Here is a 22,731-nt window from a genome sequence, read left to right as displayed (position 1 = left end):
GCGCTGTTTGAATGGAACCTTTCCCTTTATAGTCCCGTCGTACGAGGTGTACGTTTCCATGGTTTAAACGGGCGGTATCTTTCCTGAACGCGTGTATGCAAGGCAGGCTTGAGAGGAATCCCGTCGGGAAAAACATATTTTTTTCCTGCCGAAAAAAAAACGGTTGCGTGTACGAGGCATGAAAGTGTATCAGCAGCAGAGGTTGCCAATCCAAAAAATGGGCAGGACTAGGTGTGGTTGGTGCTGATTGACATACCTGTGAATTAGCAGTGATAATGCTGATACCCACGCAATGTTTTTTCATACCACAGAAGTTTCATCAGGCACAGTTTATTTAAGATTAGCACTAAAATTTCACGAGCAGTGCAGCATTGTTGTCACACCACCAAAGGAAGCAGGTTTATGTGGATTTCACTGGCAGGATCAATAGGTATTTGTTTTATATTGTTGGGGGGGGCTGAGAAAAAAACTTAAGTGCAGATTCACTTAACATTAAGTGATGCATTACATTTTTTATATACATAATTCTACTTTAAACGCCAGTTTGTAAATGCTGTTGAGCCTATTATTGAAATAAATGTAAACTGTTCATACAGTATATGGGGGGGAGGGGGGGTGAGGGTATGGGTGCATGGACCAGCTGATGTCACCTTTGGTCAAACACACACACAGCTGACTCTCTAACACAAGAGGAGTGGCAGCAGCCCAAATTTCTCTCAAGCCTCGTACACACGGCAGGTTTTCCTGCCAGGAAAACTGCGGGGAGAGCTTTTGGCCGGGAAAACCGGCCGTGTGTGTGCTTCCTCGCAGTTTTCCCGACCGGAAAACTGCCGGGAATCCCGGCAGGAAAATACATGCTCTCTATTTTCCCGGCGGTTTTAAACCCGGCAGTTTTCCTATAGGAAAACACTGCGGGGAGCATACACACGGCCAGGATTCCCGGCCAAAGCTCTCCCCGCAATTTTCCCTACGGGAAACCCGGCCGTGTGTACAGGGCCGATCCTAGGGTCACAGGCGCCTGGGTGCAGAAATGTTTCTGGCGCCCCCAAATGGGCGTGGTCATTTTACTAACTCCTCCCCTTTGCAAATGTTTCTGTGGCAATGACTCAACCACAGAGATGCTCCCCCACAAAGTCTTCATTACCCTGGGATCCTTACATGATCTCTTAACAATAAACAAAATGCAGGAAGAGAAGCAGAGTACTTTATTGGGACCTGGAGGGGAACCTCTCTGATGGAAACAGAGAGGGCTTCTGTTAGAAAGAGCCCCCAGACATACTACAGACATGATACAGGAGATGGTCAGAGACTGCAGACATAGTATAGGAGGCGTTCAGAGACTGCAGACATAGTACAGGAGACGGTCAGAGACCGCAGACCTAATACAGGAGATAAGTTTGAGCCTGGTTATTACGCTATACAATTTTACTTATTTACTTATACATACTGTTTGCATCAACACGCATCTCATTTAAAGTCCCAACCCTTTCTTTCTTCCTCAGTCAGCTGTCAGTAGCTTCAGCATCTAGGCCCTCAAGGCATTCATGGTTCCCTCAATGAACTGTAGCTCCTCAGTGCTGGCAGCACTCATGCAACCCCAGACCATGACACTCCCACCACCATGCTTGACTGTAGGCAAGACACACTTGTCTTTGTACATCTCACCTGGTTGCCGCCACACATGCTTGACATCATCTGAACCAAATAAGTTCCCTCTAGCGTTTTGGGGCGTCGCGCTTCAGGCGACAAAACGCTCAGGTGTGAATGCAGCCTTAGGATTCAAATCGACTTTAGCATTATATCAGGATAAGATTGTCTATGAACCCCGTGAACACATCAGTATCAGGCATTCTAAGTATGTTTATGTTTTCTTCTCCTAGCACTGGATGTGGCCTATACAGACTTTCAATGCCAGAAAAACAACACCTTGCACCATACAATAGAATTTAGCGACAGGCGTCTTATCCTTCGCAGGGGACAGCCATTTTCATTCGTCTTACACTTCAAAACAAGAGGATTTGAAGAAGGGAGCGACAAAATTCTCTGCATTGCTGAGACAGGCAAGTGATTCTCCTCAAAGAAGCCACGAAGGCTCAGTAAAGTAAACAATAACATCCTATGGCAAATAAAAATGTATTATGACACCTTGACTAATACCGAGCTTTAACAATGAATCTTCTCTTTGATCCACCCTTCTTCATACACTTTTACTGTTTTGTGTTATTAGGCCCGTGGCCTGACCAGCCTTCTGGAACAAAAGTCATATTCCCCATAACAAAGGCATTAAACAGAAGAGCCTGGAGTGCAGCTCTGGAGTCCAATGGATCCGACTCAGTGGTGATCGTCATCATGCCGTCACCCAATGCTATTATAGGACAATACACTCTAAAGGTTCAGATTTCCAAGGGCAGTAAAAACGCGGTTTATCAGCTAGGGACGTTTGTGCTGCTGTTCAACCCCTGGTGTGCAGGTATGTCAAAAGCATTTCAAGGAAACTTTTTTTTTTTTTACATAATTTTTCTTTCCTTCTGTACTAAAATATAATATTTATAATTTTCTGTACTTCTTTTTAATCAAGTAAAAAATTGATATTGCATATGTAGCGCCCCCTTACTTTCAGTATGGGCACTATGCTAAAGTTAGTGGGCAATGGGAGAGTTATTTTGCTCCCATTCGCAATTTGTAAAATTTGGGCTGCTATCATTCCTGAACTGTCCTGTAGGTCAGTCTGCGCTCCAGGGGTATCGGTTCCACCCCTGGGCGACAGGTGGAGCTAGAGGGGTTCTGGCAGAGCCACTTTTCCCCAGCAGCCAATTAGAGGAGTTTTCTCTCGCGGAGCATGCTGGATAGGAGTATATCTGTGGCAGACGCCATTTTCCTTGGTCCTTCGCGGGTTCCAGGTGTGGCACCCACCTTTAGGGTGTGCACATCCAATGGACCCCGGCGATGGCCTACCAGGCCGGGGTCGCATTCTACGCGGAGTTCCATGTTCCTGAGAGGGGCTCCAGTGGCTTACTGGGTCCCCAGTTCTGTAGAAAAGATCCCAGGCTGGGTGCCGCTCGATTGGGGGGTCGGCTTGAGTACAACCTGCCTCCGGGTTCTCCTCAAGCTGACCCCCCAATCGAGCGGCACCCAGCCTGAGATCTTTTCAATAGAACTGGGGACCCAGTAAGCTACTGGGGCCCCTCTCAGGAACATGGAACTCTGCGTAGAATGCGACCCCGGCTTGGTCGGCCATCGCCAGGGTCCGTTGGATGCGCACACCCTAAAGGTGGGTGCCGCACCTGGAACCCGCGAAGGACCAAGGAAAATGGCGTCTGCCACAGATATACTCCTCCCCAGCATGCTCCGCGAGGGAAAACTCCTCTAATTGGCTGCTGGGGAAAAGCGGCTCTGCCAGAACCCCTCCAGCGCCACCTGTCGCCCAGGGGTGGAACCGACACCCCTGGAACGCAGACTGACCTACAGGACAGTTCAGGAATGACAGCAGCCCAAATTTAACAAATTGCGAATGGGAGCAAAATAACTTTCCCATTCCCCACTAACTTTAGCGTAGTGCCCATACGGAAAGTAAGGGGGCGCTACACATATTTGCAGATAGCAGGAGGAAAATGCTATACAAGAACACAAGCTTGCTGCAAGTTCTTTCTGCAAATGCTGTGCTGGAAACAGGGCTCATGCTACCACTAGGCAAACTAGGCAGCCGGCTAGGGTGCACTGCTATCTACGGCGCCCGGCCACTGGTGTTCCTACTCTCTTCTCTCTGCAGCTAAGTCTCAGCATCAGCAGGCAGCCGCCGCTCCATTCGCACATAGTGTCAGAAGCGCCTCGGCAACGGAGGACTGTGTCTGTGTCCCAACTCCCGAATGAATGGAAGCAAGCAAACATTCATTGATGGGTACCGGTAGGCTGCATTTCATGGGCGTTGGTGAGGCTGCATTTGATGGTGCAGGTGAGGCTGCATTGATGGGCGCTGGTAGACTGCATTTCATGGGCGTTGGTGAGGCTGCATTTCATGGTGCTGGTGAGGTTGCATTGATGGGCGCTGGTAGGCTGCATTTCTTGAGCGTTGGTGAGGCTTCATTTAATGGTGCTGGTGGGCTGCATTTCATGGGCGTTGGTGAGGCTGCATTTCATGGTGCTGGTTGGCAGCATTTCATGGGCGTTAGTGAGGCTGTATTTGATGGTGTTGGTGGGATGAATTTCATGGGTGTTAGTGAGGCTGCATTTGATGGTGCTGGTGAGGCTGCATTTCATGGGCACTGGTGAGGCTGCATTTCATGGGCACTGGTGAGGCTGCATTTCATGGGTGCTGGTGAGGCTGCATTTGTAGGCCGCTGGTGGGCTGCGTTTGATGGGCGCTGCATTAAAAAGGTGGGCAGGGAAAAGGGGGTGGAGTCAGGGGTGGAGCTAGGGGGGTGGCAAAATGAGGTTTCGCTTAGGGTGTCAAAAATCCTTGCACCAGCCCTGGCTGGAAACAAAGTGAAATGTGTTCTTCCCATTACTACAGTATTTGCCGGTGTATAATGCCGCGTACAGACGGTCGTTTTTTGTGATGAAATAAAACGACGTTTTATATCATGAAACAAAACTACGTTTTTGAAACTTCAATTTTTAAAAACGACGTTGCCTACACACCATCGTTTTTTCAAAATGCTCTAGCAAATCGCGGTTATGTTCAGCACTCTTTTCCATTGAAGCGAACTTCATACCTTGCTTCTGAGCATGCGCGGGTTTAAAAACGTAGTTTTAACAGTCGATTTAGCTACACACGGTGATTTTTTATGACACAAAAAACGACGTTTTGAAAAACGACACAAAAAATTTAAGCATGCTCGATTTTTTTTTTTTTCGTTTTTCAGAAGACATAAAACAACGTTTTCCCCACACACGGTCATTTTAAATGACGTTTTTAAAAAGGTTGTTTTTTTTCATCACATAAAGCGACCGTGTGTACGCGGCATAAGGCGACTGGGCGTATAAGACGACCCCCTAATTTTCCAGCTAAAATGTTGGTTTTGGGATATACTCGCCGTATAAGACGACCCCCTTCCCCCCTCACTGTGCCATTGCCTCACCTCACCTCACTGTGCTATTGCCTCACTGTGCCACTCCCTTAACGCACCTAACCCGCACCATTGCCTCACCTCACTGTGCCATTACCTCACTATGCCATTGCCTCACCTCACTGCGCCATTGCCTCACCTCACTGTGCCTTACCTCACTATGCCATTGCCTCACTGTGCCATTGCCTCACCTCAATTTGCCGATCTTCATTATGCCTGGCAGAGTGAGTCAGACTGCGGGCGTCCATTTTTTAAAAGCCGCGCCTCCTCCTCGTGGTGTTCCGTCATAGAATTTCCCAGAAGAGCCTGTGTTCAGCATTCCGCCTATCACGGATGTCCTCTCGTCCGAGGACGAGACGATGTCCGTGATAGGCGGAACACTAAACACAGGCTCTTCTGGGAAACCGAGTGGAACACCACGAGGAGGAGGCGCGGCTTTTAAAAAATGGACGTCCGCAGTCTGCATCCGGCTTTTTTTAGACATATTTTTCGGTGTAAAAGGTCGTCTTATACGCTGGCAAATGTGGTATTTCACCACCGTGCAGCAAATATCATATTAAATGGACTCTCACCAGTTATTTAGATCATTCGATATTAAAGTGGATGTAAAGCCACTCTCATGCTTGCTAAACTACTGCCATAGTGCTGATCTATAAGGATATAGATGCCTCCTGCATGTATCCTTACCTGTCAAATGTCTCCCCTCTGTCTGTTATAAGAATTGAAAAACTGCAGATTCTGTGGGTGGGTCTGTTGTCTGGAGCTTGGTGGGTGGAGTTGTGATGTCAGTAGACTCCCCACCCACCTCTACACTCCCCTTGTCAATATGCATTTTCTTCTGTGTATTCCTTACACTGAATTTTGCTATGATCACTAACATCCAGTCAAAATACAGAAAAGTAACCACGTAAATTCAGAAAAGGAGTGGGGGTGGGAATTAAAAAAGAATGCCTGTCTCAGGCTAGTGCATGAGATATGTAAATAACCTGTCACTCAATGCAAGGGGGAGGATTTGACAAAGTTTTTCTGTTTGTCAAGATTTATCTCACTGAACAATAAAAGAGGATTGCTCAGAGCTGGAGTAACTCTGTGTGGCAAGACTGGGCACAGATGATAGGAAATCGTATACTCTAAATTGTGCCTGCAAAAAAATAAAAAATAAATTTGGGTTTACATCCACTTTAATGGGTCATATCAGGAAAGATGCAATATATAAAAAGGCCACCAGGCGTCTCTCTCCATCCCACAATTCAGCTCTTTATATTTTATATTTCGATCAACATGTAGATCAGATCATAAGTTATTGATTACATCTCTGTTTTTCCCATGCAATTTCGATAACAAATCAATCAGAAGGAGATCACATTCTTGAACACAGCATTCCAATGGCACCAATCAATGCAAAACCATAAACACATTTCCACTGTGCCTGGTCAACTTCGTTTTAACGTATCTGATCTAAATCAAATCGTCATAATTCGAAATGGAAGTTATGTGTACCGCTAATTCGATTGCTTTTGATCGATCTTGTAATAGAATCAAAGGGCCAGATCCACGTAGATCGCCACATCTTTGAGCGGGCGTAACGTATCATATTTACGTTACGCCTCCGCAACATAGATGGGCAAGTGCAGTATTTTCAAAGCACTTGCTGCGTAAGTTGCAGCGGCGTAGCGTAAATAGGCCGGTGTAAGCCCGCCTAATTCAAATGTGGAACAGGGGGGCGTGTTTTATGTAAATGTTATGTGACCCGACGTGATTGACATTTTTTTTGAATGGCGCATGCGCCGTCCGTGGGGGTATCCCAGTGCGCATGCTCGAAATTAACCCGCAACAAGCCAATGTTTACGATGTGAACGGCATTCTACACAAAGCCCTATTTGCGAACGACTTACGCAAACGACATAAAATATTCAAAATTCAACGCGGGAACGACGTCCATACTTGACATAGGATACGCCTCATATAGCAGGGGTAACTATACGCTGAAAAAAGCCTTACGGAAACTACGTAAAAAAATGCGCCGGCCGGACGTACGTTCGTGGATCGCCGTATCTAGCTAATTTGCATACTCGACGCGGAAATCGACGGAAACGCCACCTAGCGGCCAGCGTAAATTTGCAGTTAATATACGACGGCGTAGGAGACCTACGCCGGCCGTATCTTAGCAACATTTAAGCGTATCTCAGTTTGAGAATACGCTTAAAGTTGCGACGGCGGGGATTCGGACTTACGACGACGTATCTACTGATACGCCCGTCGTAAGTCTTCGTGGATCTGGCCCAAAGTATGCATGTCCATCATTACAAATCTTAAATAGAACAATATTTTTTAAAGTGCAGTAAACATGAACAAGGAACTTCTCTTACTTGCTCACATTTGCTCTGTTAAATGCACCATGAAAGGGTTACTAAAGGCTCTTTTTTTTTTTTTTTTTTATTAAATAACAAGCATGTCATACTTGCCTCCACTGTGCAGTTCGTTTTGCACAGAGTGGCCCCGATCCTCGTCTTCTGGGGTCCCCCAACGACGCTTGTGGCTCCTCCCTGCATTAATAAACCATCAAGTAGAAGCGCTCTCCTTGGAGTTCCCCGTGCGGCTGTCTCGGCTCTTCTCCGCAAGAGCTAACCCCCTTCTGGGAAGCGCTCACCCAAGGGGGTTAGCTTGCGTGCGCACTCCCGTGATACAGTCGGCAGCCATAGCCGCCAAGTGTATGACTCGGCCCCGCCCCCTTGGCACGTTGTGTCATTGAGTTGATTAACAGCAGCAGGAGCCAATGGCTGCGCTGCTATCAATCATAAAATGAAGAGCCGAGAACAGCCCAGGTAAGTAAATGTGGGGGGGGGGGGCTGGGGGGCTTGTAAGCATCGGACGTTTTTTCACCTTAAAGTGGATGTAAACCAGAATGTTTTTTTATTTATTTTTTTGACGTCACAATGTAGAGTATAAGATTTCCTATCATCTGTGCCCAGTCTTGCCACACAGAGTTAATTCAGCTCTGAGCAATCCTCTTTTATTGTTCAGTGAAATAAAACGGACTAACAGAGAAAAACCTTGGTCCGTTCCGCCCCCTTGCTGTAAGTGACAGGTTATTTACATATCTCATGCACTAGCCTGGAGACAGGCATTATTTTTTTGATTCCCACCCCCACTCCTTTTTGAAGTCATGTGGTTACTTTTCTGGATTTTGACTGGATGTTAGTGATCATCGCAAAATTTAGTGTAAGGAATACATAGGAAAAAAATGCATGTTGACAAAAGGCATGTAGAGGAGGGCGGGGAGTCTACTGACATCACGACTCCACCCACAGAGCTCCAGACAACAGACCCACCCACAGAATCTGCAGTTTTTCGGGTCTCATAACAGACAGAGGGGAGACATTTGACAGGTAAGGATACATGCAGGAGACATCTATATCCTTATAGATCAGCACTATGGCAGGAGATTAGAATGCATGAGAGGGGTTTACATCCACTTTAATGCATAGGATGCATTAAGGTGAAAAAACACAAAGCTTTACAACCCCTTTAAAGCATTTTTATATCTGTTCGATACATGCAAAAAATACCTGTTGATCCTGCCAGAAATAATGTGAGCTAGTAACTTCCTGTGCTCTCTGCCTGTGCGGTATTCTACTTAATTGCATTGTTCCCACTAATCTCTGTGGACTACAGATTCTGTTGCTCCTATGTAATGGAGAGGAGGAAAAGGGGAAAAGTTTGTAGTCCTATCCTATGGTGACTAAGCTTCCTAGATAGAGTACCGTATTTGCCGGTGTATTGTCCTCAATGTTCCACTGTGGGGGAAGTTCCTTCAATGACTGCGCAGGTGCAAACTTGCTGACGGAAATCCCCGAACCTCGCCCGGCATCCAGGCTCATTCTTTAACATCCCCGTGGATTGGAGGATGTTAAAAAAAGAGCCAGGAGGCCGAGCGAGCGAAGCGAGCCGTCCGAGCGCAGCGCGGCCGACTGGCCACTTACCTCACAATCCACGTCGCCCTGGATGCCGGCCGCCGTTCGGGGATTTCCGTCAGCAAGTTTGCACCTGCGCAGTGCTTGAAGGAACTTTCCCGATAGCTGGAACCAGCTCAGCGCATCAGTTTGCGCATGCGCTGGAACTTCCAGGACACCTGGAACCAGCACGGCAGATCACCGGCGTATAAGACGACCCCCTAATTTTCTAGCTAAAATGTTGGTTTTGGGATATACTCACTGTATAAGACGACCCCTTTCCTACTAGTCATGCCTCGCCTCACCTCACTGTGCCATTACATGCCAGACTGTGCACCATTACATGCATCACTGTGCCCAATTACATGCATCACTGTGCCCAATTACATGCCTCACTGTGCGCCACAACATGCCTCACTGTGCGCCACAACATGCCTCACTGTGCGCCACAACATGCCTCACTGTGCCCAATAACATGCCTCAGTGTGCCCAATAACATGCCTCAGTGTGCCCAATAACATGCCTCAGTGTGTCACTGCTTACCTTATCCGTGACATGCAGACCGCGTCCGTCCATTTTTCAAAAGCCGCACCCCTCTTTCTGCTGTTCCGTGATAGGCCGAACACTCGGCTTCCCAGGAGATACTGGGCCAGATTCAGAAAGATCAGCGGATCTTTCTGCTGGCGTAACGTATTTCATTTACGTTACGCCGCCGCAAGTTTTTCAGGCAAGTGCTTTATTCACAAAGCACTTGCCTGTAAAGTTGCGGCGGCGTAGCGTAAAACCACCCGGCGGAATTCAAATTCGGCGGGTAGGGTGCGTGTATCATTTAAATGATGCGCGTCCCCGCGCCAAACGAACTGCGCATGCGCCGGCCGCGAATGAATCCCAGTGTGCATGCTTCAAATGACGTCGGCAAATCGTCATGCTTTCGACGTGAACGTAAATTACGTCCAGCCGTATTCGCGAACGACTTACGCAAACGACGTAAAAATTTCAAAACTCGGCGCGGGAACGACAGCCTTGCTTAACATAGGATAGGCCGCAAATACCCCTCATATAGCAGGGGTAACTTTACGTCGGAAAAAGCCGAACGCAAACGACGTAAAAAAAATGCGCCGGGCGGTCGTTCGTTTCTGAATCGACGTAACTACTAATTTGCATATTCCTCGCGTAAACAAACGGAAGCGCCACCTAGCAGCCAGCGTGAGATTGCAGCCTAAGATCCGACGGTGTAAGTCACTTACACCTGTCGGATCTTAGGGATATCTATGCGTAACCTGATTCTATGAATCAGGCGCATAGATACGACGGCCGGACTCAGAGATACGACGACGTATCAGGAGATACGCCGTCGTATCTCGTTTCTGAATCCGGCCCCCTGTGTTTAGTGTTCCGCCTATCACGGATGCCCTCTTGTCCTCGGTCTCGGACGAGAGGGCATCCGTGATACGCGAAACACTAAACACAGTGGGGCAGATCCACATAGAAATGGATAGGTGCAACGTATCAGAGATACACTACGCCGCCGTATCTTATCTGGCTTTATGTCGAATCCAGGAACATTTTGCGCCGTAAGTTACGGCGGCGTAGTGTATTTCTGGCGGCGGAATTCAAATCGGCGATTAGGGGGCGTGATTCATTTAAATGAAGCGTGTCCCCGCGCCGATTGAACGCGCATGCTCCGTTTCGAAATTTACCGCCGTGCTTTGTGTGAAATGACGTCGCAACAAACGTCATTTTTTGAACTTAGACGTGACTTAGGTCCTTTCCTATTCACAGACGACATACGAACAAAAAAAAAAATTCAAATTTCGACGCGGGAACGACGGCCATACTTAACATGGCTAGTCTATCTATACGCCGCAAAATAGCAGCTTTAACTATACGCCGGAAAAAGCCAACTAGAGACGACGTAAAAGAATGCGACGGCTGCGTGTACATTCGTAGATCGTCGAAAAAAGCTAATTTGCATACCCGATGCGGAAAACAACGCGAACTCCACCCAGCGGAAGCCGAAGTATTGCATCTACGATCCGAAGGCGTACAAAGCCGTACGCCTGTCGGTTCGAACCCAGATACCGTCGTATCTTGGTTTGAGGATTCAAACTTAAGATACGACGCGGGTAATTTGAAAGTACGGCGGCGTATCAGTGGATACTAGGGTTGTCCCGATACCACTTTTTTAGGACCAAGTACGAGTACCGATACTTTTTTTCAAGTAGTCGCCGATACCGAATACCGATACTTTTTTTAAATGTGTCCCCAAATGCAGCCATGTCCCCCACATATGCAGCCATGTCCCTCTAGCCATGTCCCTCACATATGCAGCCATGTCCCTCACATATGCAGCCATGTCCCTCTAGCCATGTCCCTCACATATGCAGCCATGTCCCTCTAGCCATGTCCCTCACATATGCAGCAATGTCCCTCTAGCCATGTCCCTCACATATGCAGCAATGTCCCTCTAGCCATGTCCCTCACATATGGAGCCATGTCCCTCTAGCCATGTCCCTCACATATGCAGCCATGTCCCTCACATATGCAGCAATGTCCCTCTAGCCATGTCCCTCACATATGCAGCAATGTCCCTCTAGCCATGTCCCTCACATATGCAGCCATGTCCCTCTAGCCATGTCCCTCTAGCCATGTCCCTCACATATGCAGCCATGTCCCTCTAGCCATGTCCCTCACATATGCAGCCATGTCCCTCTAGCCATGTCCCTCACATATGCAGCCATGTCCCTCCAGCCATTTCCCCCATACCTTTGCCGCCGAAAGCCGCCACTCACCCATCCAATCCCAAGCAAGGGGGAGTGTCTATACGCGCGGGAACACTACAGCTATTCAAATGAAAGCTGTGATGTTCCCGCACGCCGTTTAACCCATGCGGCGGCTTTCGATGCGGCGGTGCGATGCGGCGGCAGCGGCGGGGGGGAAGTATTCTATTTAGGTATCGGGGGTATTTGCGCGAGTACGAGTACTCCCGCAAATACTCGGTATCGGTCCCGATACCGATACTGGTATCGGTATCTGGACAACCCTAGTGGATACGCCGGCGTACTCTCTCTCTAGATCTGGCCCAGTGTCTCCTGGGAAGAGAAGTGTTCGGCCTGTCACGGAACAGCAGAAAGAGGGGCGTGGCTTTTCAAAAAAGGACGGCCGCGATCTGCATGTCACGGTTCCGGGATAAGGTAAGCATTAGGTTACCGGTGTATAAGACGACCCCCGACTTTGAAAAAGAATTTCAGGGGTTAGAAAGTCGTCTTATACGCCGTAAAATACGGTATGTGGAGTAAGCATTGTCACCCTAGGACAGTTATTCTCAAATAGTGGGGCGCGCCCCCCTGGGGGGCCGCGAGGCTCCGTAAAGGGGGGCTCGTTTGACCTCGGCAAATACTGCATACTGCAGAGAGAGGGAGCAGTGTGGCGCGATCACTTGAGATTGTCCCAGCGCAGCCCCAGTAGCAGCCCGACGCGGAGGACCACGTGACCCTTTCGAGGAGAACAGACCCGATTGGATAGACATAATGCCCTATCCTGATTGGCCAAACCCGCCCGTGTGACTCTTTGTAGACACGAAGTGTAGCAGACCCTCAAGTGACATCATGGAAAAAATTTAACAGGGATGAGAAGACAGGCGGAGAGAGAAGGAGATAACAGAAAGTCTCCCGAAGGCTAAGACGAGGAAATATGACGAGGCGTATGTAGCGAGGCGTATTCTTTGTTGTAAATTGATCCACATTTCTTTCTTTTTTTATTCTCTTATACGTTAATAAGGATACAGTGTTATGCAGAGGTGTACTTATAACAATTTTATAGACAAATGATACTATTTACAGTCGCGCGGGGGGGCACGAAATGTTTTCTTCTTCCTAGGGGGGGCATGACAGAAAATAATTGAGAAGCACTGCCCTAGGACAAGAAGAGTTTTACTTGTAAGATGACCAGGTGAAAAAAAAAGGCTTGAAAAAAAAAAAATACAGCCACCACATCTAAGGCCTGGTAAGATTCAATATATTACATTTTTGAACTTGGGTTTAGATATGCTTTACAATAAAAAACAAAACAAAAAAAAAACACAGTAGTAATGTAGCTGAAATACATCACAAAAGTTCTCCTGCCTTTACTTGAATTACTTGTGCTGAAACCTTGATGAGAATGCAAAAGTTACTGGATTAAGAAAATTACATGACTGTCTTGAAAACAAAATAATATAAATCAAGACAATTACGTATATACGATGGTACTTGTTTTAGTGTCTGCCAGAAATTTGTAAGTTTATCTCTTGTCTGAACTTGGCAGATGATGACGTCTTCTTGGAGAATGAACCCAAGCGTCAGGAATACGTCCTTAATGACTACGGGTTTGTTTATCAAGGCAACCACAAATGGATTTCTTCTTGTCCATGGAACTTTGGGCAGGTATATTGTGTTGGATTACTCTAAAAAATGGCTATTATAATTATATGTTCTAACAAGTAACACTCAAGGAAATGTAGCACTACCCCTGAAGGAGCTGCTGGTTTAGATTTGGGCCTGCCGTTACCTTACTGTTCCATACGTTCGTTTCAGGGGCTGTCCTTGAAGAGTTGTCCACAAGAATGTACGCATCAAACACAAAGTCTGTTTTAAGGGTTTTATTAACCACTTAAGGACCGCCTCCTGCACATATACGTTGGCAGAATGGCACGGCTGGGCACAAGCACGTACAGGTACATCCTCTTTAAGGCCCCAACCGTGGGTCGCGGGCGCGCGCCCGCGACCCGGTCCAAAGCTCCGTGACCGCGGGAACTGCGGACCCGATCGCCGCTGGAGTCCCGCGATCGGTCCCCGGAGCTGAAGAACGGGAAGAGCTGTGTGTAAACACAGCTTCCCCGTTCTTCACTGTGGCGCCGTCATTGATCGTCTGTTCCCTTTTATAGGGAAACACAATTAATGACGTCACACCTACAGCCACACACCCCTACAGTTAGAAACACAAATGAGGTCACACTTAACCCCTTCAGCGCCCCCTTGTGGTTTACTCCCAAACTACAATTGTCATTTTCACAGTAAACAATGCATTTTTAATGCATTTTTTGCTGTGAAAATGACAATGGCCCCAAAAATGTGTCAAAATTGTCCGAAGAGTCCGCCATAATGTTGCAGTCACGAAAAATATCGCTGATCACCGCCATTAGTAGTAAAAAAAAAAAAAATATAAAAATGCAATAAAACTATCCCCTATTTTGTAAACGCTATAAATTTTGCACAAACCAATCGATAAACACTTATTGCGATTTTTTTTTTAACCAAAAATAGGTAGAAGAATACATATCGGCCTAAACTGAGGAAAAAATTTTTTTTTTTTATATATATATATTTTTGGGGAATATTTATTATAGCAAAAAGTAAAAAATATTGAATTTTTTTCAAAATTGTTGCTTTATTTTTGTTTATAGCGCAAAAAATAAAAACCGCAGAGGTGATCAAATACCACCAAAAGAAAGCTCTATTTGTGGGAAAAAAAGGACGCCAATTTTGTTTGGGAGACACGTCGCACGACCGCGCAATTGTCAGTTAAAGCAACGCAGTGCCAAATCGCAAAAACTGGCCAGGTCCTTTAGCTGCCTAAAGGTCCGGGTCTTAAGTGGTTAACAAAGTTCTCCTACAGAGGAGTAGAGGGACAGGGAAAGACTCAGGCAAGAAAGCTCGACAAAGTCTCTGCCACAGACTTGATAAGTGTCGTCAGGCCGTCCCACGATCTTCTGCCACAAGATCATGTAACCGACTGCACACTCGATATAGTTCCAACAAAAGTTACACGACTCACGGTGCCAAGAATCTTTCAGCCGGACCGGCAGCACAGGTAAATCTGCCAGGGTACGTCTATCAGTTGAATCCCACCGGTTCAGCTTCCTTCCATAGATACGGTAGCGAAGGACCATCCCTGGATCAGTAGGCCCCAGAAACTCCTGGGCCTACTCTCAGTTGCTAGGCCTCGGGCCAGCCGGCCCCGAGGCTAGAAACAGCTCAACATCCCTGAGGCCAGGAGGGCCCTCAAGTCGGGATCGGAAGACAAACCCCAATAAACAGCGTCTGTCCCTTAAGTACCCCTCCCCAGAATGCATAGCGGGTTCACCACGCCCCCCTGAGCCTCTTCTGAGAGAGAGATACCCAATACGTCCAGCTTATTGCCTTTCCAACCGTGACCTGCGGTGACAGCGACACCCATCGTCAGGGGGAAACTTGTGAAACCCAGCTGAACTGAACAGAACCAACAATTTAGAAAAATCATTCTGAGCCAAAACTACTGTACTTGCCGGCGTATAAGACGACTGGGCGTATAAGACGACCCCCAAATTTTCCAGCTAAAATGCTGGTTTTGGGATATACTCATTGTATAAGATGACCCCTCACTGTGCCATTATACATGCCTCACTGTGCCATTATACATGCCTCACTGTGCCAGTATACCTGGCTCACTGTGCCAGTATGCCTGCCTCACTGTGCCAGTATACCTGCCTCACTGTGCCAATATGCCTGCCTCACTGTGCCAATATGCCTACCTCACTGTGCCAGTATGCCTGCCTCACTGTGCCAGTATGCCTACCTCGACGATCTTCCTACCTTCTCCTGTTTCGAGGGTTTCTCAGGCTGCGGTCGTCCTTTATTCAAAAGCCGCGCCTCCTCCTCAGGCTGTTCCGTGATAGGCGGAACACTAATTTTCCCAGCAGAGCCTCTCTTCAGTGTTCCGCCTATCACGGATGTCCTCTCGTCCGAGAGGTACCCGGCGTATAAGGCCTTGTACTCACGAGCAGACATGTCCGATAAAACCGGTCCGCGGACCGTTTTCATCGGACATGTCTGCCCGGTGACTTCTGTTCGATGGCTGTACACACCATCGAACAGAGGTCCGCGCGTAAACAATACGCGGGGCGTGTCCGCGGTGTCGCCGCGACAATGACGCGGCGACGTGGGCGGCCTGCCTTTAAAATGCTTCCACGCATGCGTCGAAGTCATTCGACGCATGCGAGGGATGGCGGGCGGCCGGACATGTACGGTAGGTCTGTACAGACGACCGTACATGTCCGGGCGGACAGGTTTTCAGCGGACTGTTTTAAAGCAAGTCCAGGAAACAGTTGTCCGCTGGAAACCTGTCCGATCCGCCCGAAAATGGTCCGCTCGGGCCTACACACGGCCAAACATGTCTGCTGAAACTGGTCCACGGACCAGTTTCAGCAGACATGTTTGGTCGTGAGTACGGGGCCTAAGACGACCACCGACTTTTGGGGCATGATTTTAGATGCAAAAAGTCGTCTTATACGCCGGAAAATACGGTACTGCTCAGACAACTATAATTTAATACATAGCGCCCACTCAATGGGAGGAGGGCGCTAAAGAAATATGAAAAAACTTCCTTTATTACTCATTTTACTGCTGAGCAGCAAATACTGTATATAGAGCATTAGCAGGAATGACAAGGTGACATTGGAGTTGATTTACTAAAGGCAAATAAGTTGTTAACAGTGCAAGAACTTAGTGAATGTGGTGAAATTTCACTTTGTCAGGAATACCCAATCGCATGCAAAGATAATAATTAAAAAAAAAAAATAATAATTGTTTTTTGCACATGATTACATAATGGAAGTCCGCAGGGCTTCAGCTCATTCACTTGCAAAGTGAACAGTCTATTTGCCTTTAGTAAATCAACCTCATTGTCTCTTTAAGGCCCAACTCTGAGCTCTATTCACATAACACGCAGGTTAGTTTTCTTCTTCATATCTTCTCCAATGGTGAGAATTCCTCAGATGCAGAGCGTGGCGCTGATATGAGGACATCATCATCAAACAGATTCTTCCATCCACACTAACAACGTGGATATATATATCTCCCCTGCCGGCTGTCAGAACACCGGAACAGTGCCTGTATTTGATTGGATGTAGACACTGATCAACTAAAATTTTCCCAACGGGTTCCTTTAACAAAAGTCCATTGAACAATGCACTGCAGACACAACTTATGTTATAGATCACCTCTCCCCAGGTGTGCAGTTCTGAGCCGGTACCGTGGAGCTTTTCCCGCTCTCCACCAACTTAGAAGTCCTGTCACCTCACTCTCAATGACAATGTTCTGTATGTTACTAATGGATGCAGGAAACACACTTCTCCATAACTCCATGCTTGTTCTCCTCCTGGGGCCCCTCTCATCTCTCTCTGTGACTCCAAGCTGGGTCCCTAGATACTCTGTGCCACGAGGTTGGTCCCAGTGTGTGGGGAACTGGTGACTAGTCAAGGGGCCAAACAGAACACACCTTCACCACTAGAGTTTCAAGCCTCGTACACACGACCGAGGAACTCGACGGGCGAAACACATCGTTTTCCTCGTCGAGTTCCTTGTTAGGCTGTCGAGGAACTCGACAAGGCAAGTTTCTCCATTCCCGTCAGGGAAATAGAGAACTTGCTCTCTTTTTGGCTCGTCGAGTTTCTCGACAGTTTCCTCGACGAAAATGTACACACGACCGGTTTCCTCGGCAAAAAAATATCTCCCAGCAAGTTTCTTGCTGGTTTTTGCCGAGAAACTCGGTCGTGTGTACGAGGCCTCAGTCACCCCTGCCATGTCACCGGTTTCCTGGCTGGTTGGCTGCCTTAGCAAGTGACGCAAACATGGTAGTCCTTAGCAACGGGTTTATAAAGCCTCCTTAGGACAGCTTCTCTGCTCATTAGACCCATGTACTGTATCGTCTCTATCTTCTCACGTCCCCTTGAATAAGCCCTGTTCTTTTAATACATGCACTCCTTGAGAGACTTCAGACCAGGTTATTTAGATGAACAATAAAGATCCTTTACCGGAGTAGTTAAATGAGACATTGGAGCAGTACTTGATAACATCACCATCACATTTCTCACAAAGTTCTCTAGTGCCCCTCAATAGTGGCCCATGAGGTGGTCATACCCAGGGCCGGATTCCAGACAAGGCCAACAAGGCCAGGCCTCGGGGCGGCAGTGGGTGCAGGGGCGGCACTGCGGCTGAGAGGAGAGGACACTTTCACTTTCATATCGGGAGTTCCCCCCTGTCATGCGGATGGTGAGAGGAGAAAAAACAGAGGGAAGAGGAGGTGAGATTGTTCTTGGCAGCAGCAACCCCCCTCCCGGTTCTCAATGTCAGCAACACCCCCCCCCCCCCCCCCCCGCTTCTCAGTGTCCTGCCGAAAAAGTCCCCCGGCGGCGGATAATGTCCCCCCTGTACTGCGCAGGCGGGGGTGGCATTGAAGGACCTGGCCTTGGGGCGGTAAAGGGAGTAAATCTGGGCCTGGTCATACCTTAAGTCCATTAAAGAGTCCATAATTGGCAGTAAATCCATAACTAGCCCCTGGAACCCTAACTGTGCTCCCAGAAGGGGTGGTAATTTATTCAAATGGAGATTACATCCACAGCAGCTCTGTCCTTCTCTTCCCAGACAGAGAGCAGTTATCACTTTTCACCTAGATACAGATCCCCTTTCCAGACTAGCAGAGGTATGTACTCCTCAGAAAAGCCCAGAAAAGTCTGGTTAGCAGAGCTAGGCAACACTGCTGGGCAACACTAACTAAACAGTGCAGCTAACACTAAAGCAGAACTATGGACAAAACTTTTCTTTTCATTTTACGATAGCGCAAGGAAGGGTTATAACCCGTGTTAGATTTTTTCTTCCGCCATCTTAGTCCCATTGCAGAGATTTCTCTTCACTTCCTGTCCCATAGCCAAAACAGGAAATGATAAGAAATCCCTGAAAATGAAGGGAAATCCTTAGGTACCCCCTGATAACCAGAACTAGAGTTCCCCATTGCAGGAACAAAGATTGTCTCTGGACAGCCGCACACTGAACAAATTATAGCCTTTATTGAAAAAAGGACAGCACTACAAGTCACAGCAACGTAAAATAAAACCCAACCCTGGCGCGTTTCGCACTAACACTAGTGCTTAGTCATCTATGACTAAGCACTAGTGTTAGTGCGAAACTCGTCAGTAGTTGGGTTTTATTTTACGTTGCTATGACTTGTAGTGCTGTCCTTTTTTCAATAAAGGCTATAATTTGTTCAGTGTGCGGCTGTCCAGAGACAATCTTTGTTCCTGCTTTGCTAAGTGCATTGCCTGCACCTGAGTTGTCTGCAACGGTGGATGTTCGTCTGGGTTCCCACCTGGAGCGGCTATTCCCTTTCCCCTTAGAGTTCCCCATTGGAAGATTTCCCCTCTGTTATGTTTCTGGGGACAACCCTGATGGGTTTTACTTCCTCTTTTTTCCCCTGCAAAGTAAAAGCATAATAGGCTAGTATGCATCACCTGCAAACGAAGCTTGCGTTGTCCCCGCTGGTGGCTGCATCCATCTTCACCCCTCTTGCCACAGGGGCCATGGACTCTGGCTCTGTGACTGGCCGGAGTCGCCGGTCACGGCACGATCCTGCCCTTTCTTCAGTGCACATGCGCCTATAATGTACTCCAGAGACATGCTGGTAGGTTAATTGGCTTCCGCCTAAAATTGGCCCTAGTATATGAATGTGATTTAGGGACCTTAGATTGTAAGCTCCTTGAGGGTAGGGACTGATGTGAATGCACATTGTATATGTAAAGTGCTGTGTAAATTGACAACGCTATATAAGTACCTAAATAATAATGATGTTGGCGCAAGCGTATATGGTAAATATCTCCTAAACCGTGCAGGTTTAAGAGATATTTCCAGTACTTACAGGTAAGCCTTATTATAGGCTTACCTGTAGGTTTACAACCACTTTAAAAGCGGAGGTCCACCCATTTTTTTTTTTATTTTTTTTTAAAGCCAGCAGCTACAAATACTGCAGCTGCTGACTTTTAAAAAATAGACACTTACCTGTCCAGCGCGCCCGCGATGTCAGCAGACGAGGCTGAGCAATCGCTCGGTCCTCGGCTGCTGCCGCCGCCATCCTCAGTGAGGGAATCAGGAAGTGAAGCCTTGCGACTTCACTGCCCGATTCCCTGCTGCGCATGCGCGAGGATCGCGGCGTGTCGTCACTGGTCCCCGCTCTTTCCTGGGAACAGTGTTTCCCAGAAGACAGCAGGGGGGGGGTGACTTCACGAGGTTGGACTCTCGCGGGAGTCAGAACCCGGAAGGGGTGCAAATAGCTGTCTCAGACAGGTATCTGCACCCCCCTTCCCCCTGAAAGGTGCCAAGGGCTTAATGAAAAGAAAGGTAACTGATCTATGTCCAGATTTTAAGCAAATGGGAAAAAAAAAATTGCAAACGTAAAAAAAAAGCCAACAAGTAGGTCAGGTGCCATCATTAGCTCTCAGAATATTCTTTTATATTTATTTATATGATGTTGCCCCATATACTAATATTAAGCCAACCTTTCATTTTAGTTTGAAGAAGACATCTTGGATATAAGCTTAAAGCTGTTGGACAAGAACTTAAACTACCTGAAAGATGCTTTTAAGGATTTATCTTGTAGAAATAGTGCAGTATACATAAGTCGAGTAGTGTGCGCCATGGTGAGTATACAATTTCAGTAAGTAAAGAGAACCAAAACCTTTTGATATGTAATCTATAACACTGCACTTTGGATTGATCTGATTTTTAGTTTGTTATAGGGCTTTTTTTCAGGGGGAACTTGGGGGAACTCAGTTCCACCACCTTTGGCTCAGACCCTTTGGTGCCTGCTCACCACAATCACTTGTAAACACAGAAGTCTGGTTTTTGTGTTTACAAGTGACAGCTCTGCACTCTGTGTGTAACCCCCTGGACTCTGCACTCTGTATGTAATGCAATCCTGGTATTTATTGCCCCTTTAAGACCCTTCTACTGTTTGTGAAATTTGAACGGGGTCGTGGTGGAGTTCCTGCACCTATTTTCTGAGAAAAAAAGCTCTGGTTTGTTAACCAGTGACATTATATAATGACCGCCGACTTATTTTATTAGATCACAGGATGCAGTCATTATTCGGTTAAGCCTTCCCCTTTTCAAAGCTCCTTATTAGGAGTATACTGTATTTATTGGCGTATAACACTCACTTTTTTACCCTGAAAATAGAGGGTAAACTGTGCCTGCGTGTTATACGCAGGCGGCTGTGGAAAGTTTTTTTCCTATAACTTCCCTCTTAAAGTTAGGGTGCGTGTTATACGCCGATAAATACGGTACTTATAGACAGGAATGTTTGCATTGTGCAATATTTTTGTTTCATGCAGAAGGAGGTTCTAATCCTTTACAGTTTTAGCTATTTTAAAATATTTCAGTTTTGTGTAGATGCCAGATACAGTGGAACCTTGGATCACACGCATAATACTTTCCAGGAGATTGCTTGTAATCCAAAGCACTCGCATATCAAAGCGAGTTTCCCCATAGCAGTCAAAGGAAACAATTAATTAATAATTTGTTCCGCATTGACTTCTATGGCATGCAATACCACATGTGGCCAGAGGTGGGGGGGGGGGGCAAGGAGCCTCGGAAATACTCGGGGACAGCTCGGCTGATCTTGGGAACAGAGTATTTACGAGTGATTCCGAGTATTCACTAACGGTTCTAAACCATTCCGAGTTTCACTGGCGCCCCCGCACCTCTGGCCAAATGCGGTACTGCACACCCCATTAGCTTGAATTCTGCTCGTTTTGCGAGACAACACTCGCAAACCGAGTCAGGATTTTTTAGAAAAAGTTGCTCATCTTTCAAAAAGCTTGTTAACCACATTACTCGTAAACCAAGGTTTCACTGTAGTTAAAAATGCTTAACAATGTCATTGTCTTATATCTCTTAAACACTCTGTTAGGATCTCTGTCCTTGAGTTGCAGGGTCTAGGTCTATACACCTGCTGTGGTTATTAACAGTGCGTTTCCTAATTTTTTTATTAGTTGTATATTGTGGAAATAAAACACAACATGCTGTAACTTACAAAGGTTGCAAACTTTGGTGGGAATACCCAAAACTCTTAGGTGGACAGGAAAAGAGTTTAAAGGGGTTGTAAAGGATTGTTTTTTTGTTTTTTTTTATAAATAGGTTCCTTTAAGCTAGTGCATTAGTGGTTCACTTACCTTTTCCTTCGATTTTGCTTCTAAGTGTTTTTTTATTTTTATTTATTTTCTTTGTCTGAATTTCTCACTTCCTGTAAGTAAGCTGTTCTGACTGACTATCCACCACTCGGTTTACTAGTTTACTGAGGAGAAACAGGAAGTGAGAAATTCAGACAAAGAAAAAAATACATTTAGAAGGGAAATCGAAGGAAAAGGTAAGTGAACCAACAATGCACTAGCTTAAAGGAACCTATTTATAAAATAAAAAACAAACCTTTACAACCCCTTTAAGACTATGGAAGGACAATTTTGCTGTTTGTGCATCCAAGATATAGTATATAGAAAGTCAGAGGCCACTTTAGCCTACCGTCCCAACCTATAACTGACATTTTTCAGTGGACACTTAAAGGGTCACTAATGGAAATATTTTTTTTAGCTAAATAGCTTCCTTTACCTTACTGTAGTCCTGGTTTCATGTCCTCATTGTTCGTTTTTGCTTTGATGTTGCTGTAATTCTTCTCTGTTCTGGACACTTCCTGGTTGTCTGTTTCCTGATGACCACAGTACTGGGAGTTTCTAGTTTCATGTTCCAAACCATCACTGCTCTGTATGCTCTGTATAGCACAGAGGCAGGATAACATGCAAAAACGAAACTAGATGCAAAAAACGAAACTAAAAAACTACAGGTACATTATATGATTGATTTTTAGCTATT

General features: G+C 46.6%; 1 protein-coding gene across 1 annotated transcript in view; it reads left to right on the top strand.

Moving 5' to 3' along the window:
- Nucleotides 1-22,731, top strand: part of LOC120918604 (protein-glutamine gamma-glutamyltransferase 5-like) — a 75,395-nt gene that overhangs the window by 17,440 nt on the left and 35,224 nt on the right. Inside the window, exons 2-5 of the mRNA XM_040330276.1 lie at nt 1,881-2,060; nt 2,228-2,470; nt 13,325-13,443; nt 20,376-20,504. Of these exons, the coding sequence (XP_040186210.1) occupies nt 1,881-2,060; nt 2,228-2,470; nt 13,325-13,443; nt 20,376-20,504 (671 nt within the window). The remainder of the gene's footprint in view (nt 1-1,880; nt 2,061-2,227; nt 2,471-13,324; nt 13,444-20,375; nt 20,505-22,731) is intronic.

Source organism: Rana temporaria, chromosome 12 (genome assembly GCF_905171775.1).
Source record: "Rana temporaria chromosome 12, aRanTem1.1, whole genome shotgun sequence".
NCBI classification, from domain to species: Eukaryota; Metazoa; Chordata; class Amphibia; order Anura; family Ranidae; genus Rana; species Rana temporaria.
Note: the sequence above shows the minus strand (reverse complement) of the source record. Positions and strands in the feature narration are given on the sequence as shown.